The sequence below is a fragment of the Trifolium pratense genome, linkage group LG3, assembly GCF_020283565.1.
Source record: "Trifolium pratense cultivar HEN17-A07 linkage group LG3, ARS_RC_1.1, whole genome shotgun sequence".
In the NCBI taxonomy this organism is placed as follows: Eukaryota; Viridiplantae; Streptophyta; class Magnoliopsida; order Fabales; family Fabaceae; genus Trifolium; species Trifolium pratense.
In genome coordinates, this window is record NC_060061.1 from 3,695,974 (window position 1) to 3,713,551 (window position 17,578).

A 17,578-nucleotide genomic window follows, 5' to 3' on the forward strand; every position below is an offset into this window, starting at 1 on the left:
AAGGTCTCTTTAAAATTTTCGATCCCAGCAACAAACAAGCAAGCCGAGTACGAAGGTTGCATAGCAGGGAGTTGACTTGACCCTAGAGATGGGGGCAAAACACCTAAAGCTGAGGACGGAGTCCCAGTTAGTAGTAACACAAATCAAGGGGGAAGTCTAAACTAAAAAATAATTCATACAGATGACATATTTTTATCGATAAAATGATGTTTATATAACATAGCTCATATATATCATAGATTGAGAAGTTCCTACCAGCAATTGTCATCTCATAGAATATAGATCATAGCTTGGTTTGAAAGAAAATAAATTTTGTCCATTTAGCGGGAGAAGATTAGTGGAAGAAATTATACGTGCAATCAAAATCAACAAGTGGGAGCCAACGGTATGGTGATAACATTATGCCATTATCAAATTGTTATTTAGTTGAATGATTAACGTCTTTAAATTAAAGTGATATTGTTATATAGAAAGAATAATGATGAGCCATTATAAAAGAAAATGACAATTTTTTTTATTTTTTTTGGGTTTAAAAGAGAAAATGAACAATTTAATTATAAAAAGAAATGACAATTTAAACGTATATAGTATGTTTATAAGAGTGTTTAATATAAACCGGTCCAAAAATGATTTATTGTTTTTAATAAATTTTATTACAATAATATCTTCTATTATAATTTTTTGTTCTTAACTTAAACTACAGTAATATTTTTTACTATAATGCATGGATAAATGTTTCCCCAAATTTTTTCCCTATTTTCGAAAAATTATAATTGGTACTTGATAGTAGTAGTACAGTACACATAAGACAATTAATTCAAAAAAACTACTCCCTCCGGCCTCATATATAAGCAAAAGTTATATTTTTAAATTCATTAAAAAAAAATGTATTTAGTCCAAATTATAGACAAGATACATATCTTTTTGAATGAATTTAAAAAGGTAACTTTTACTTATATATATATGAGGCCGGAGGGAGTATTATATAATAATTAACAATAACATATGATATTAACATACCCAAAGAAATCCTAACTTTTACGAGTGTGTTCATCTATTATTATCATTGGAGGAGTGCTAACAATACTGTTTTTTTAAACATTTTTTAATTGAACTTATGCAATTAGCTAGTTTCACAATTTTACGTGGAATCTATTTTAAAAATGAGAGATCTACAATAATTTTAATAAATTAAAAATTAATGATTATAAAGAGTGTTGAAAAGAAAAAATGAAGGCTTATTTACTTACTTTATAATCAAACTTTGAATTATCGAACGGTGAGACCTACTTCACCCCTTTATAATTTACGGAGTACATATCAACAAAATAAAAATAAGCCAGATAAATATATTTGCATGTGGTACCTACCATTAACTTGTAACTAAATTTTATTTCACAAAATATACCGTATACTTATTCTTATTAATCGATTGATAAATACACTCAAATTATGAATGAGTGGTTTAAAAAAACTTATCGAATACATTTTTCCTAATAAGCGGTGAATTTATAAATGAAAAGTGAGTGTTTTAAGTTTTAACACTCCCCATTATTATTTTTGTTTCCTCACCCGTACCTTTTTGAAACCTTACGTGGCAAAAGTTCTCAAAAAGCAAAAGCGTATTTTACGTGGCACACAAATCATAGTCACGCACTAAGTTGTGGAAATTAGTGGCTTAAGCTTGACCCCTTCAACTAAAAAAATTCTAGAAAACCATAATATATTATAATTTCAATTCGAATATAACTTAAGTATTCTTTTTCTTTACTTTTTTCGTGATAATATATAAGCAACTGTCACGATTCTAAATTTATTATATATTTAATAGATCTGATTTACTCCCTCCGGTCCTTTTTATAAGAAACAATTTGAAAAAAAAATTTGGTCCTTTTTATAAGAAACAATAATTAAATTTATTCTTACAATTCCATTTTTACCCTTATTAAATTGTATCCATTTCAAAGTTATGCATTAATTAGAGTGATATATTCCCTAAGGATAAATTAATACACCAAGGTTAATTTTGGAATAAATTGTAAAATTTTAGAATTTTTATTAAGAAAGATAAGGTTTCTTGGTATGTGTGTTTTTTCCAAATTATTTCTTATAATAAGGACCGGAGGGAGTATATTATAAGACAAATACATTAAATATACAATAAATTTAAAATATTAATTTTGACTTATATATTATTACCGAGAGAGAGTACCTCTCAATCAATTAGTTTGACGAACAAATAGTAAACGTAACATTGAATATTTTGTGTAACCAAAAAAACGTTGTAGTATTTTTCACGTAAATAAATTAACTTCGTGCATGGCCCATCGCAAATGACACGACCAAGAACTTTAGGAAATGTATGTAAAACCTTCCTTATATGACTATTCCCTACTTCCCTTATCCTATAAGCTTACCCACAAATTAGTATACCTTTATGCCCCACCTCACCCAAATCTTGACCTATATATATCCCCACTCCTTAGCACTTTAATTTCATTCACAAACAAATATTTCTAAGAGAATCCTCTCATCCATTCCTAGACACAAACTCTAGCTTCCATTAAAAAAACATTTTCATACATACCACCATGCACACTCCCTTTTCTAATCAAATGGACAAACTCATATTCAATTGTTGCATTTCATACTTTCTCCTTTTCACTCTCTTTTTTGTGCATGGAAAAGAATTTTCATGCAATCAAACTCCATACCCTCATGTGTGCAACCATTACATTGGTTCCACTACCACAAATACACTATCAACCCTAGATTCTTCTTCTTTCCATGATATGGCTCTTAAGGTTACCATGGACCAAGCCATTGAAGCACAAAAACTTGTGTCAACCATGGATTTAAATAACTTCAAAGACAAGAAAGCCAAGTCAGCATGGGAAGATTGTCTAGAACTTTATGAGGATACAATTTATCAACTCAAAAGATCAATAAACTCAAACAATCTAAATGATAAATTAACTTGGCAAAGTGCTTCCATTACAAACCACCAAACTTGTCAAAATGGTTTCATTGATTTCAACCTTCCCTCTCACTTAAACTACTTCCCTTCCATGTTAGGCAATTTCTCTAAATTGCTTAGCAACTCCTTGTCCATTAGTAACACTCTAGCTTCATCATATTCATCCTCATCCTCATCCTCATCCTCCTCCTCCTCATCATCGTTGTCAACTACTAAACAAAATGGAGGAAGAAGGTTGTTGTCTGACAGATTTCCATCTTGGCTTTCTGGCTCAGATAGAAAACTGCTTCAGGCAACAACAGGAGCAGATATCGTAGTGGCACAAGATGGAAGCGGACACTATAAAACAATCTCAGAAGGTGTAGTTGGAGCTTCTAAACTTAGTGGGAAAGGAAGAGTTATTATTCATGTGAAAGCCGGTGTTTATAAAGAGAATGTTGATATCAAGAGATCAGTGCAAAATCTAATGATATTTGGAGATGGAATGGATTCCACTATTGTCACTGGTAATCAAAATGCTATAGATGGTTCTACAACTTTTCGTTCAGCTACTTTTGGTAAGTTCTTAAATCATTAATCACTTATCTATTCATATGTATGCATGCATGGGAGTGAAATCATATGATCAATGAGATAGTAACACTACTATAGTAATAATGTAAAACACACTTTGAAAATTAACTTAACATATAAACATCAATTATGGACCCATTAAGATAGGGACATGCAGTACTTATGTGTTACGGATCAAATTAAACATCATATACTATTGAGAAACTTCTTGTCATCATATTTGCTATCAAAGATCAATAAACAAAAAAGTATTAATATTTTAAATATTATATATCTCTCAAAATAGATCATTTATATTTTTCAAACTAATCTCTTTTTTTGTTTTTGGTCCTACTTTATTTAATAAATTCTACTTTCTCATAAAAGGAACTTTTTTTCAATTTTATTTTTTATATTGTTTTAATTAAGACATATTCAAATAAAAATAAAATATTTCTAAGATATCATGACTAACAATTATAAAACTTCAAGTAACCAATAATATTAAATATATTAATACTTCTCAACATGAACTTTTTACATCAGTGTCACAAAACAGGGTAACTCATATATTTTACTTTAGATCAAAAGTCATATATTATATGATATATTGAGAGTGACTTTATATAACTTTTCTAGCTATATAAATATCAAAAGTCATTATAGTAAAAGTCAAATGATCATTGATTAAATCCAAAGTTCTAACCATGAAATAATGAATTAATTACTGCAGCTGTTATGGGAGATGGTTTCATAGCTAAAGACATAACCTTTGAGAACACAGCCGGACCACAAAAACATCAAGCAGTTGCTCTCCGTTCCGGCGCCGACCACTCCGTCTTCTACCGTTGCGCCTTCAAAGGCTACCAAGACACCTTATATGTTTACGCCAACCGTCAATTCTATCGTGACTGTAACATCTATGGAACAATCGATTTCATCTTCGGTAACGCTGTTTCCGTCCTTCAAAACTCCAACATCTTCATTAGAAAACCAATGAGTAACCAACAGAACACTGTAACAGCACAAGGGCGTACCGATCCAAATGAAAACACCGGAATCGTGATTCATAACTGTCGCATAACCGCCGCAGGTGATTTGAAACCGGTTCAGGGTTCTGTTAAAAGTTATCTTGGTAGACCATGGCAAAAATATTCAAGAACGGTTGTTATGAAAAGTAATATTGATGGTGTGATTAATTCTCAAGGTTGGGCTCCATGGATGGGTGGATTTGCTTTAAGTACTCTTTATTATGGCGAATATATGAATGTTGGTGGCGGTGCCGGTACCGGTGGAAGAGTTAATTGGCCTGGTTTTCATGTTATTACTAATCCTTCTGAGGCTGTTAAATTTTCTGTTGGGAATTTTTTGGCTGGTGGTTCTTGGATTGCTGGTAGTGGTGTGCCGTTTGATGCAGGTTTGTGAATAATAACGACCGTCAAATTGATTGACTATACTCTTCACGGAATAAAATATAAACAGAAAGATTCAGAAAGTCAAATATATCTGGTCTAAACTATAGACCAGATATATTCGATATTTTTGAATTTTTTAGTTTATACTTTAATTGAGGAGTATAGTGAAAGAAACTAAAGTGATTGATCATGTATAGTGAAGGAGACTTGAATGATGATGATTTTGGTATTTTATGTATAAACAAAAAGGGGATGGTGAAAGCACAATGGTGAACATTAAAGATAGACAAATTATATATTTGTCATGTAGTTTTTGTTGGGTTTTTCCTTGTACAAAGGGTAACACAAGATGCTGTGTTGTACTTTATCATCTGTCCATATCCTTTAACCTAAAGGGTCAACTATAAATAGATAGGTGAATAAGTCCTTATTATAATTACGTTTAGTATCAATAAGGTTGTAAAGAAAGAAAAAATATAAGGTTAAGTTTAGTTTATTTCCTCTTTGATTACTGTATATGTATGTAAGTATACACATATATTTGTATAAAAGTCTTTGATCTCTTTCCACTTGCATATATATTGCTAGCTGCTTTTGATATTGATCAACATTAATTAGGTCCCACACTCCCACTCATGATATGAAATCATGAAAGGATCAAGCACTAAAGTTTGAAATTTATAACATATAATCAAATATATATGTGTATTAAATAATTAAAATATACATGCAGGCTTGTACCATAAGAAAATAAAATAATACATACATGAAACATGCAACAATTACTTTCTATTACCTTTATGTGATAAAGTCAAGTTTTATACATGAAGACAAATAGAGACAAGAATACTAAAAGGGGATGTCATTTTATGAAGGGTTTCAAAAACTTGCAAGAGATCAAATGGTAGTGCATGAGGATGTCATTTTAGTTTCTTGTATATGTTATGGTAATAATTAACTTAGGCAATTACTTAGTGGCCTTATATAATTGGGAAATAGATTTAATATCAACCGTCTAATCCAAACATTGAAATTATTTTAATACAAAAGATACAATTTTAAATCATAACCATCTAACCTAATATCAACAGTTCAGACGGATAAATACATTATTATTTTAGTGCAGGGAATGTACATCCATATAATTGCCACTAATTTATAGAGTACTATCCAAATTTTGTAGTAACTTGAAAACAAAAACAGAAGATAATTGCCAAAAAAAAAATATCATATGAAAAAAATATGGTCATGCATATATAGTCTTTCTCTCCTCTTTTATATTAAACCATATATTCAATTATTTATGTACCAACAAAAATATATTCAATTAATTATCTTCTTAAACAAAAAGAAACAGAGCAATTTTTTTGGGTGAAAAAAACAGAGCAATTTCTTTTGATAAAAGAAACAGAGCATATGATAAGTACGTATAAATGTTGGAAAATTTTCACAAAGTTTTTTTATTAGGATCATTAACGATTATGATTTCCTTAATATTTTTTTTTTTGCTGCGATGGACAAAACATGTTTTTTTTTTGTTATAATAGAGTCAGAGAGGATCGAACCTATGATCTCCTACATATTATTCAGACCTCTTATCATTAGACAAAACCCAATGGCTTTGGACAAAATATGTTTAATTTGATCTTGTTAGATGGATAAAACACTAATCATATTATTAATATATCTTACTTTTCTATTTGAAGAAAGGCATACGTTAATTAAAAGTTGCATGGAAATAAACATATGTCCTTTTCTAATCTAGCACTTGATAGTTAATTAACATGCGATTATTGATTAATTAAGACTAATGACTATAGTGAGGAAATTACTTCACGATTTGATTTGCTATAATTAGTGAGTATATAAACACAATTAGACATTGGTCCTTTTGTTGATGTTAACATTCTAATTGTAATTTGTGATAGTTACATGGACCAATAAACAAAAACCCCAATTAATTGATTTGGATTAATTTGATGTGAAACTACAGCTCATACTAATTAAGTCAAATGTCAATTTCTAAATGGATTGTTTGTGTTTCTATCTACACACTGTTTGCTCACATCAGCCGCCTGCAGGAATGATGATGGTGTAACCATGCATCTCATTTTCTGATAATTAAGTTTTTTTTGGTTACTAATTAAGTTTAATTTGTACGATAATTAATTGTGGTTATTGAAAAGTAAAGGAAAATGAAGGCGTTCATAACAATAGTCAACAATAGCATTACTAAACTATTTCAACAACAATTGTCAAAAAAAAACTATTTCAACAACAAAATACTGTAAATTCTTTCTTTTAGATTAGTACTTTCTTAGAGCTTGATAAATTTTTTTATACATATACATTCATGCAATCATTACGTCTGTTTCTTATGTTAATAATTTTTTAAATATTTCCATCAAATATGTACTTAGCAAGATGCTATATTGAATGCATGTATAAAAAAATCACAAGTAAAAGTAAGTAAAAAAAATAAAATTACACAAACAATATAAGCAGATTAAATTCATTTTTTTATAACTACTCCTTCCGTGACACTTTATAAGTAAAAATGTATTTTTTATGTTCATTGTATATTTAATTTATCTGATCCATAATATAGACCAGATACATTAAATATACAATGAACCTAGAAAGTGCATTTTTACTTGTAAAGTGTCACGGATGGAGTACTATCTTGTGCAGACATTCTCGCTAAGTTGAGAGCTAATAATTCAAATCATTTATCACGTTCAATGAACTCCCACATTATTTCTTTTTATCTTGTAACAAAAAAAAAAAAAAAATTCCCATCTATCTCTTCTCTGTCTCTAAAGGTTTATGCATGCACCTAATAATAATTTAACATAATTTTGAAAAAAGAGCTAAAGAAAATAAAATTTAAAATTTAAATACAAAAATGTTTCATAAATACTTACTTTTTCATGTACAAGCGATATCGGATTAATCACATACAAAATTGTAGTTAATTCAATTTAGGCTTAAATACAGTTCACCCCTCCTATTTTGATTGAATCGAAATTTTACTCCTTTCTATTTTAAAATCCGGAATTTTAACCCCTCTATTTTATAATTCTTTGGATTTTATCCCTATAATATTTGACTCATATTTAACAAAGGGACAGTAACACAGTGAACATTGCAATACCTTGAATGTCCTCAACCCACAACGACACAATAACCGTCTTCTTGCAATGCCAAACATATGTATTATAAGTTTCATAATATTACAAAGTAAAACATGCCCAGCATCGTAATAAATGAGAAATAGAAAAGTGTTCCGTTACGGCATCTCTGATATGTAGTTGTTTTTTTTTACCGGTCTCAATTTGTTTTGTGCAGTAAATATGAGTCAAATATTATAGAGGGCAAAATCCAAAGAATTATAAAATAGAGGGTTAAAATTCTGAATTTTAAAATAGGGACGGAAAAATACATGTGCGCCCCTTGATATTTTCAAATTACCTCTCTCGTTACTTAGAATTCGAATGTGTAAATAGAAAAAATTAGAGAAAAAAGAGTTCGCTTTCTTGGATGCAAACTATGAACTGAGATCAATTTTTAGGATACAAACTACGAACTCAGTTCAATTCTAAAATGCAGACTTTTTTTTCATGATTTTTTTTTTATCTAAGAGGCGCAGACGTTGGGTTTAAGTTAAAAATATTGTCACTCGCAGTGCAAAAAGTACTTGCATCCTATAAAGCGAGAGTTTGTTTGGATTTCAGGGGGCGCATGAAGTTTTTTAGGGGACACGAAAAGTCACTCTAAAAAAATATACCGCATTAAGCTAAGTGTTTTTTTTTTCTTTCCAAAAAGAGCTGTCATCTAAATTTGATTAATGGCAATGTTGAGGCCCAAGGAAAAAAGTTATATAGTAAACACAATTAGAACACCCCATTCTTGTGTTTCCACCACCCTTCATGCACTTCTTCTTTCTTTACAAGTTCCTTCTGCAGTGATAGCAAGTAATGATACAGTATGGAAGTTGGTTAACAAATAAGTTTATCGGAGATCACCCGTAGATGCAAAAATGAAAGACATTATTTGCAACAAAACAGTTAGTTCTAGCCTTTATTTCGTTAGCTGGTGGAAAATCCATCTTCCTCCAAGGCATAGCAGCGAAGTGAAACCAAGGGGGGAAGAAAATGAAGGGTTTATGAAAAGAGTGGCCAAAATAAAGCCAACAGAAGAGTAAATATTATATTAATAAGAGTATATATAATCAGCACTCGACGGTTTCATATTATTTAGCACATCAAAATTTAGTTAAAGTAGTACAAAGTCCACTCAAGTGCCCATAGTAAAGGGCTGAAAACAACCAACAGTATACAGGTTGGTTACTCACAAAATTAACATTGGATGGAAATTTTGACAGACAATAAGAAATGACTTGGTTCTGGGAGTATATGTATTTATGTAATGACTGTGGGAGCAGATCGGCCGGTAAATTCCTCCATCTTTGAAAGTTTCAATGCAGCCGCCACCTGTAATAATTAAGATATATTTCAAACAGTCAAGATGACTGCAAGTTTGGCAATGAAATTTATATTTAACTATTATAATCATCTTACAAGAGGAGCAAGTGCTTCATGTGAAAGTCTCCCAATCTTTGATGGATCCTTCTCATATTGCTCAATGTATAGTCGAATAGTTGCGCCTTCTGATCCAGTTCCAGAGAGGCGGAAGATCTAGGGCAGTAAAGTGTTGTTAAGAAAACAAAACAGTTAGCGGATCTTGTGAAAAATGAGGTAAGGAAGAATTTGGAAATGCTTTTTCAAATCTTAGGGAGTCCTGCATTTTCAGATTTTCTATCCCAATAAGCTAGTAGTATCAAATAATAAGTAAAATTTTCGTAAAAAATAAAACTAAATTATAATAAGGCCCTAATAATAATAACCAGTAAACTTACCAATCGTGATCCATCCTCAAACAAATATCGGATGCCCTGATGCGATGAAACGGAACCATCCACCGAATCCTTGTATTCAAATTCATCACCGTGGACAACATTTGAAACATCTGAGCTTGCTCCCTTCACAATCCTAAAAAGACAGTGAATAAAATCCATTAGATTTATGATGAAACCTTTTCAACCCTTCCATCCATGTCTTCCTCGGACACATACTCATATATGTTACTCCTGTTTAAATGATGTTGGGGATTAATAATAACTTACTTATTGACTTCTGAAAGTGAGGACTGCAGTTTGACCAAATGTGCCATCAGTTCCTTTGCTGCAACTGCATCCACATTCTTTAAGGCGGGGGCGGGAATTGATTAGGCTAACTGATTTAAACAAGGAATTGTACTAAAGTAGGATAAAATGCAATTGAATCTTACTTCGTAGTCATATCGAGTATAATAGTGGCGCCCATAGGTAGCCCAATGCTGGCGAACTATGTCTTCAACTGTTACGAGCTTGTCTTGATTATCTTTATTTTTATATGCAAGTATAGATAGCCAGGCCAAAACTGCCCAGATTCCATCCTTCTCACGAATGTGATCCGAACCTATCACAAACACAACGACAATCACAAGATAATAAGAGGTTTGCGTAAGTTTAAAGGTTGTAGTTTGCTCTTCGGCTCTTCCTAATACAGAAGCAAAATGCATACCAGTCCCAAAACTTTCTTCACCGCAAACTGAACACAATCCAGCATCCATTAAATTACCAAAGAACTTCCAACCCGTAGGAACCTGGCTTTGAAGAATAAATTTAATAAGTTTGTCTGAAAGCAACTAATGATCATTTTCACACTTCGAGACATTAGAAACAGTATACCTCAAAAAACTTCAAATTCAGATGTTTTGCTACAACATCCAAGGCAGCAGAGGTTGGCATGCTCCTACAAAACATTTACAGCTTAGGTTGGTATATACTGATAAAAAAAGTGCCGAGAGGTCAAGTTCCAAAAAATCAAATTGCTAGGAAATAAGCTCAAGAACCAATAGCAGATAAAGAATTCTGGGCCAGTGGGGCAAGAAATACCAAGAGACAAGAGTTATAAATATATCTTTGTATTAAATTCAATGGAGTTCTTTCCTATTTTATTGTCCTACTAGAAACATGTATGATAACCTTTTTTGAAGAAACTATCTAGATAATTACAAGACAGTTGATTATTACAAACATACACAATTTACCACAGTGTGTGTGTGAGTCAGTGAGGGAGAGAGGGGGGGGGGGGAGGGGGGGGAGGCTGAAAACTTGAAAATATGATAAAAACCTGGCAACTCCCTTTAGGCCAGCAGAAAAGTATGGTATTGCTTGAACAGCATTTGCAGCAATAATGGCCACAGAATCCGAAGGAGTGACAAAAAACCTAATAAACAAAGATAAATATAAATCAAAAACAAATAATAGAAAAGATTTAAACTTATCACAAGTTAAGGGCTCCATTACCTTTTACCAAGTATCATGTTGCGGTCTGCATCACCATCAGCAGCAGCACCAAACTCTGGGGGCTCACCTTGAGGTTCTGATTTTCCCAATCCCATACGAGCAACCAACTCTTTTGCATATGTCAAATTAGGGTCTGGGTGTCCCCCTCCAAAGTCTTCCTGTATCCAAGAAAGTCGTCCACGAATGAAAATGTGGGCATATAATTCAGAGTCAGACTACTTAAAGCTTATTGTTTGCATAATCCATAAGAGAATAAAACCTTTGGTACACAGTTCAGCAAAGAGCTTTCTTGTGCCCCAAGCTCATCCACAAAAATACGCTTTGCATAAGCTCCAGCAACTCCATGTAATGCATCGTAACTTCAATAAAGTTACAGAAATTAACCATTGTGATTTGGGATGAAGGAGAGGTAAAAAAATAATAATATTCTATATCACAATTTAAATGATCATTCACAACAAATACCAGAATGTGAATTTAGGAGATGACAGCAGTTTCCTGATGGATTCAAAGTCAAAAATTGACCTGCAAAATTTCGACCGAGGGATAAGAGAGAGTTTACTCAGTAGAAGCACATGGGTAGATAGATTGTTTGACTATCTTATGAAAATAAAAATTCATACTTTCAAGAACAACTGCTTCAAAAGTGAGTCTCAATTGATAAAAGCGGGAAAATTTATTAAAAAAAACTTTCACAATACGACCAATTTAAGAACAGTTTATTCCTTTAGCATTCTCCAATTGTGCAGGTTTAGTGGGTATCGTGACATGACATGATTAAATCCATTTCAAGAAAGCTCTTTCGTATAAATGAAGAGTGAAAGACAATGTCAATTCTGTAAAATGTCTCACTTCATCAACTTTATATAATCACTTGCTGAATCAAAAACCTCAACATCAAATGGTCCTTCAGGCCCTGTGAAGTTTGAAACACCTACTGTGCTGATATCCACCTGGGAAAACAAATCGATAATTGGGAACAAGGTTTAGGTAGATGAACCACATAGCAACCTTAATTAGTTAAATAAAGATAAAGATAAGGGAAAATCTGTAGCCAAGTTGTGAGAAGTACATTTGGCAAATCTGGAGCAATCAAGTACTCCTTGATTGTTGTTGTGTATTCATATATTTTGTTAGTAATTCCCTCTGGTGCAGGTCCACCATTTTCCATGTTATATTTTATCCCAAAATCCTGCATAATGGAAACCAGTCAACAGCAACAATCATTTAGAGTTTGTTTTCTACTGAACAAGGTGTCACCATGATATTAAACAAGAAACTTGCATTTGAATCAATTCATTGATTCTATTTATTTAACCTAGCCTAACATATCCATCTACTCAACACATTCACCTTCGAAAATATTCATCTTATTAAGTTACATTATGTGAAGCAGAACCATAATGCAAAGATTGAAGTTGCAGCAGTATGACATGGAGATTATGATTTTGAGTCCTGGAATTATCATATCTTCCAAATGAAAAGTGAGGCTACTTACATTAGATCCACAATGGGTCCAATGGTTTCCTAAACCCATCATGGCTGGAGTTTTATAACACTAAATTTACTGTTTATTAACTTTATATTATGTCTTATTGATATCCACAAAAAAGTGCTAATTCCTACGCTGAGCTTTAGCATCATCTTCAATTATCCAAAACTTAAATGTGATTCACCACAACAGAAAGTTTATCTGCCGTTTTGTTTTGGGGAGGGACAAAGTAATACTTTTGCAGCCACCTAAACATGAGATTTCAACGTAAGCCTAAATCAAGTTTGGCACCGAAAAATTCCCTTTATCACTTAAAAAATCAATATCATGTGACTGCAAGTTTTGCCACTATTTCTTCTTATTTGGGTCTTAACATTCCAATCAGAACATACTAAACAACCAATTATCATCTACGACCCACTAACTTTTTTTTAAGCGGTCAATGTTAGTATTCTACTGGGAGTGGGGATCAAACCCTCGACCTCCTTATCATTTCAATCCTTAACTCCACCAGCTATCCCCAAGTTACCTCCAAGGCATTTTGAGGTCAACCTTTCGAACTGCTGCCACAAGCAGGCAAGAGACAACCTGGCGAACTAAAACATCTTAGTAGCCAGAGGAAAAGAAAGCAAAAGTGGTTCCCGTAGTAGCGGCGAGTGAAATGGGAAGTTTAAGGGGAATTTGAAAAGAGTACACATGAATTATCACTTATCATTTCTTCATACAACTGACAAATAAAGGAAGAATATAAATGTTTTATCATGTAATTCCGTGCTCCAAGTAAACTACATCCAAGAAATGTAGGTCAATCTCAAATATAAATGTCAGGCATCTCGGTTCAAACTTCAGAAATAGGATGTGTGAGATTCACATTCACATATTAAATCCCTATATCAGATATTATCATAATCACTGATAAAATGTATTTCTCCAAAAATGGGTAAGAGTAAACTAAAACATGGCAGCACTCACCTCATTAGGACCACCAGGGTTGTGACTTGCTGTCAGTATAAATGCTCCTGTTGCCTTGGATCCCTGTAAATAACATATTTTTTATCCATTATTTATCTCTGGTTCAAGAGGAAAATTGTTACCTTCATTTGTAAGGATAAAAAACATGGACTACCTTTGATAAAGCAAAAATAAAAAAACTCTTCAAAGAAAGAAGGAAGAATGAAGAGAAGTAAATTACATAAGACATGACTTACGTCAACCCCAACTCTTTCACGTATAACAGCAGATACTGCAGGAGTTGAAAGCAACCCATTTAGACCAACCCAAATACGCCTTACTCCATTTGCTGCTGCCATTTTAGTTATAATCTACAGATTTATCAAAAAATCATTAATGATATGCAATTTAATGTTGGCTCAAACAAATTACAATTTAATATTATATTGCTTTTAAGAATACAAGCATGCGATGTACACAGCAAGATAAAGTCAACAGTGATGTTGATGGTGGAGAGCCAAAAACCCGACATACGGCGCCACCATATCTGAGTATGGCGCCGTGGGTCCGTGGCACCACCGTCCTTCACAAAATTGGCCACAATGGAAAGCCAAAAACCCGCCACCAATATCTGGCAACACTAAAATTCACTATTGAAGAGATGTATGAACCAATGGTGTAGTAACCTAAATAAGCATGTTTCTTTTTGCAGGAGTACTGAGTTTTGAAGATGGAAAATAGAATTTTGACTTCCATCTCCTTGTTATTATAATAATCTTTAATTTGAATTTTAAATTTTAACTGAAATTCACAGACATTTTCAAGACCGAAATAATATCCAAAAGACCACAAGTTGTGCAATTAGATTAGTCAAAATGTCTGCTTGGTCAATGTATTGAAAAGTACTAATCAATGTTAACCCAAGAAGCTCAATCTCAAAGCAACAACATGAAATAAATCTACCAAGGCATCAAAGCAATGCAAATGAGAAGTTTTACATAGTTATGTTTCAATTCACCAGCACTGAATAGCATGATTGATAAATGAGATTCTTTAGACACAAAAAAGTCCACATTAAAAGGCAAGAACGGCATATATGTTAAAAGTACCTGAATTGCTTGCTCCGAATAATAACGACCATCACCAGATACAACTAGTGTTGCACCTACAAATATGGAAGGTACAGTTCTCAAAACCCACATTGCAGTATAATCGAAACACAAAAAGGAAACAGTCTCCAAAAGAAAACATATAAAGATTCGCATTTATGTTTACTAACAAACATTGTAAACGGTGATCTTCTGTAGGATAAAAAAGGCATATTGATCTCATTATTGTGAGTTTGAGGCAAAAGCAAAACAAAACATGAATTAACACGAACCTCTAACTTTTGCTTCGGTTAGTGCATTGAATGATGCCTGAACAAAGTTCTCAAGGTAATGAGGTTGCACAAATACTTTCACCTGAAAAGATCCAGCCAATACATTACTATTAGATAGCACAAGGAATAAGCAATTGAAGAAAATCATGAATCAAATCCACGCAAAACCGATCTCGATCTCGTAACACATAAGAAATTCAGATTCAAATTCAAATAACAATGTGATTCAATATGACTAATCATAAATCAAACCGGTTGATCATTAATTGCACAAAATGAATACGAAATTTGATTTGAACATGCAAACTCTGAAAATATTCACTAGCTTAGTTCTGATCCAATAATCACAAAAATCAGATGCAGATATCAATCGAAACAACATGATCGAAAACAGATCTGACATGAAGATGCGATCCAGTTATAAAATGAAATCGAATAATAAATAATAACAGCAAAATGAAAATTGAGGAAACGATGTAATGAAGCTAAAGAGTGAAGAAGAAGCAAATGAAAAGAGAAATGGAATAACCTTTTTACGAAGACCAGAGGTTCCAGGCTTTTGTCCATCGAAAGGAGTAGTTTGAATGCGAGAAACATTGAAGAGCACCATGGTTTGTTACCTGATCAAAGAGAAAACGAAATCTAGAAATCTCAGATTTCAGAGAGAGAGAGAGAAGAAAAAGAAGAAGAAGATGCGAGAGAAGTGGCAGTTATTATTTATTTATAGAGAAGAATGAGAGGAAGAGGAAGGAGTGTGTTATTAGTACCTTGTGAGAGAGTGTGTTGAAAGGTTCCGGAAGAAAAAAATAAATTGAGATGATGATTGTGCGACGGGGAATTTAAAGGGCTTTGTCTTTGATGGTTTCGGAATTTTGTAGAATCGCTTTTTTTTTAAACCACGGATTGTAATAACACAGTTAATTAATTTAATTCATAACGGGAAATAGAAGGTACGGCAGAGAAAGGGAACCTACAGATAATTCTGTCCGTTTGATTTTTGATCGGCGGTTAAGAATTGAGATTGATTAATATGTGAAATTGTGTGATTTATTTATTGTAGTGAATCTATATGTTCTGAAGTGAAACAAATTGCTTGTTATAAAAAGAAAAAAATGTATTTTGCTTTTGTTTTACCATCTTTAAATCTTTAAATATGTATTACAACCTAACAATGTTAACATTTTTTTACACTTGACTTTTTTTTGAAGAAACTAAATTAGACCACCCAGATTGGCACCAGAGAGAATCGAACCTCAGACCTCAAGAAGAGCACACTCCTAAGTCGCAAGCCAATACCAATGCACCAACCCAAGTGGGTTTTTTTTTTACACTTGACTTAAGTGTGCAAGACATAGTTTTTCATCTTTATTTTGTTGTATGCACAATTCTAGTTCTTCCACTTTTATTTTTTGAAAATTTTATAATTTTGTCTCCTGATTTTTATAAATGGTTGATAATTTATTCAATTTTTTTTATTGAAAAAAGATATATCACCACATCAATTAGTTTTGCCAAAACATGAAAACATTCTATAAGATCTTTTATGTCATGTTTTGATGTAATCTTTTATAAGATCAATTCATTTTTTTTTTACTCCAATAAACTTAATTCATATTTTTTTATGTATTAACCATTTTATAATTTACATTTTTACTGAATATTTATAATGCACTTCACTTATAAGTATGCCAAAATTTACCGATAATTGGTAGTGTTATGTTAGCATGTTAGGCATATAATATGTAGATGATTAGGCATATTAGGCAATATGAGTGACAACTCGAGCTAATCAACATGACATCTAACAAATTGATCTTATAAAGAACGCAATGATCCCATCGTTAGTTGATTTAATGATGATTGACGCTAAACTTAATAGAGAAGATTATGGTTCAATTCCTCGCAACTACGATCGGGAAGAGCTGAAACCACTTAATGCCGAAATTAACCCCGAGCCAAATTAAACGGATGGTGAAAGGAAAAGAAATAATAATCATCAATAATTTTGCCAAAACTATCTACGAATCTAATCCAAAGTGAGATTAGTTATTAATTATTTATTTATTTAGTTTACAACTGTGCTGTGATGAACAATCTAACTCTTACCATGATTTGAGCTTCACTTTCAAGCAAGGAGAAACTTAATTGCACGTACGTGTCACCACATCCGTTCATTTGGTAATATTCCAAACTCAAAAAGGTTTATTCCATTTTATATTTATGTATGTACCTAACGTCCAAACCACATGTCAATAAGGCCCTTTTCCCCCACTTCAGATGCTGATCCATATAATTTTATAATGAAAGGATCCACATAAATAATTAAATTAACGAAACATTAGCAATGAAAGAACATGTAGAGTTAAAATTCATATCAAATTCTTTCTTGTGTCAATGT

General features: G+C 32.3%; 2 protein-coding genes across 3 annotated transcripts; one reads left to right on the forward strand and one right to left on the reverse strand.

Moving 5' to 3' along the window:
- The first annotated feature begins 2,492 nt into the window (after positions 1-2,492).
- Positions 2,493-5,519, forward strand: LOC123914040 (pectinesterase-like). Its single transcript, XM_045965013.1, has 2 exons — positions 2,493-3,534; positions 4,263-5,519. The coding sequence occupies exons 1-2, from the start codon at positions 2,592-2,594 to the stop codon at positions 4,952-4,954; spliced, it is 1,635 nt and encodes a 544-aa protein (XP_045820969.1). The 5' UTR covers positions 2,493-2,591; the 3' UTR covers positions 4,955-5,519.
- A 3,609-nt stretch (positions 5,520-9,128) lies between these two features.
- LOC123918061 (phosphoglucomutase, cytoplasmic) lies at positions 9,129-16,203 on the reverse strand. Of its 2 annotated transcripts, XM_045969999.1 has the most exons (19): positions 15,948-16,203; positions 15,710-15,800; positions 15,181-15,262; positions 14,909-14,964; positions 14,057-14,170; positions 13,821-13,883; positions 12,429-12,548; positions 12,209-12,309; positions 11,822-11,881; positions 11,616-11,715; positions 11,357-11,514; positions 11,181-11,276; positions 10,736-10,799; positions 10,569-10,650; positions 10,294-10,463; positions 10,130-10,206; positions 9,863-9,995; positions 9,525-9,641; positions 9,129-9,437 (listed from the first exon to the last, which is right to left on the reverse strand). In XM_045969999.1, the coding sequence occupies exons 2-19, from the start codon at positions 15,788-15,790 to the stop codon at positions 9,366-9,368; spliced, it is 1,746 nt and encodes a 581-aa protein (XP_045825955.1). In that variant the 5' UTR covers positions 15,791-15,800; positions 15,948-16,203; the 3' UTR covers positions 9,129-9,365. The 2 variants fall into 2 exon arrangements, with proteins under 2 accessions (XP_045825955.1, XP_045825954.1); XM_045969998.1 differs by having other exon boundaries at positions 10,294-10,650; positions 15,948-16,087.
- Between the last annotated feature and the right edge of the window lie 1,375 nt (positions 16,204-17,578).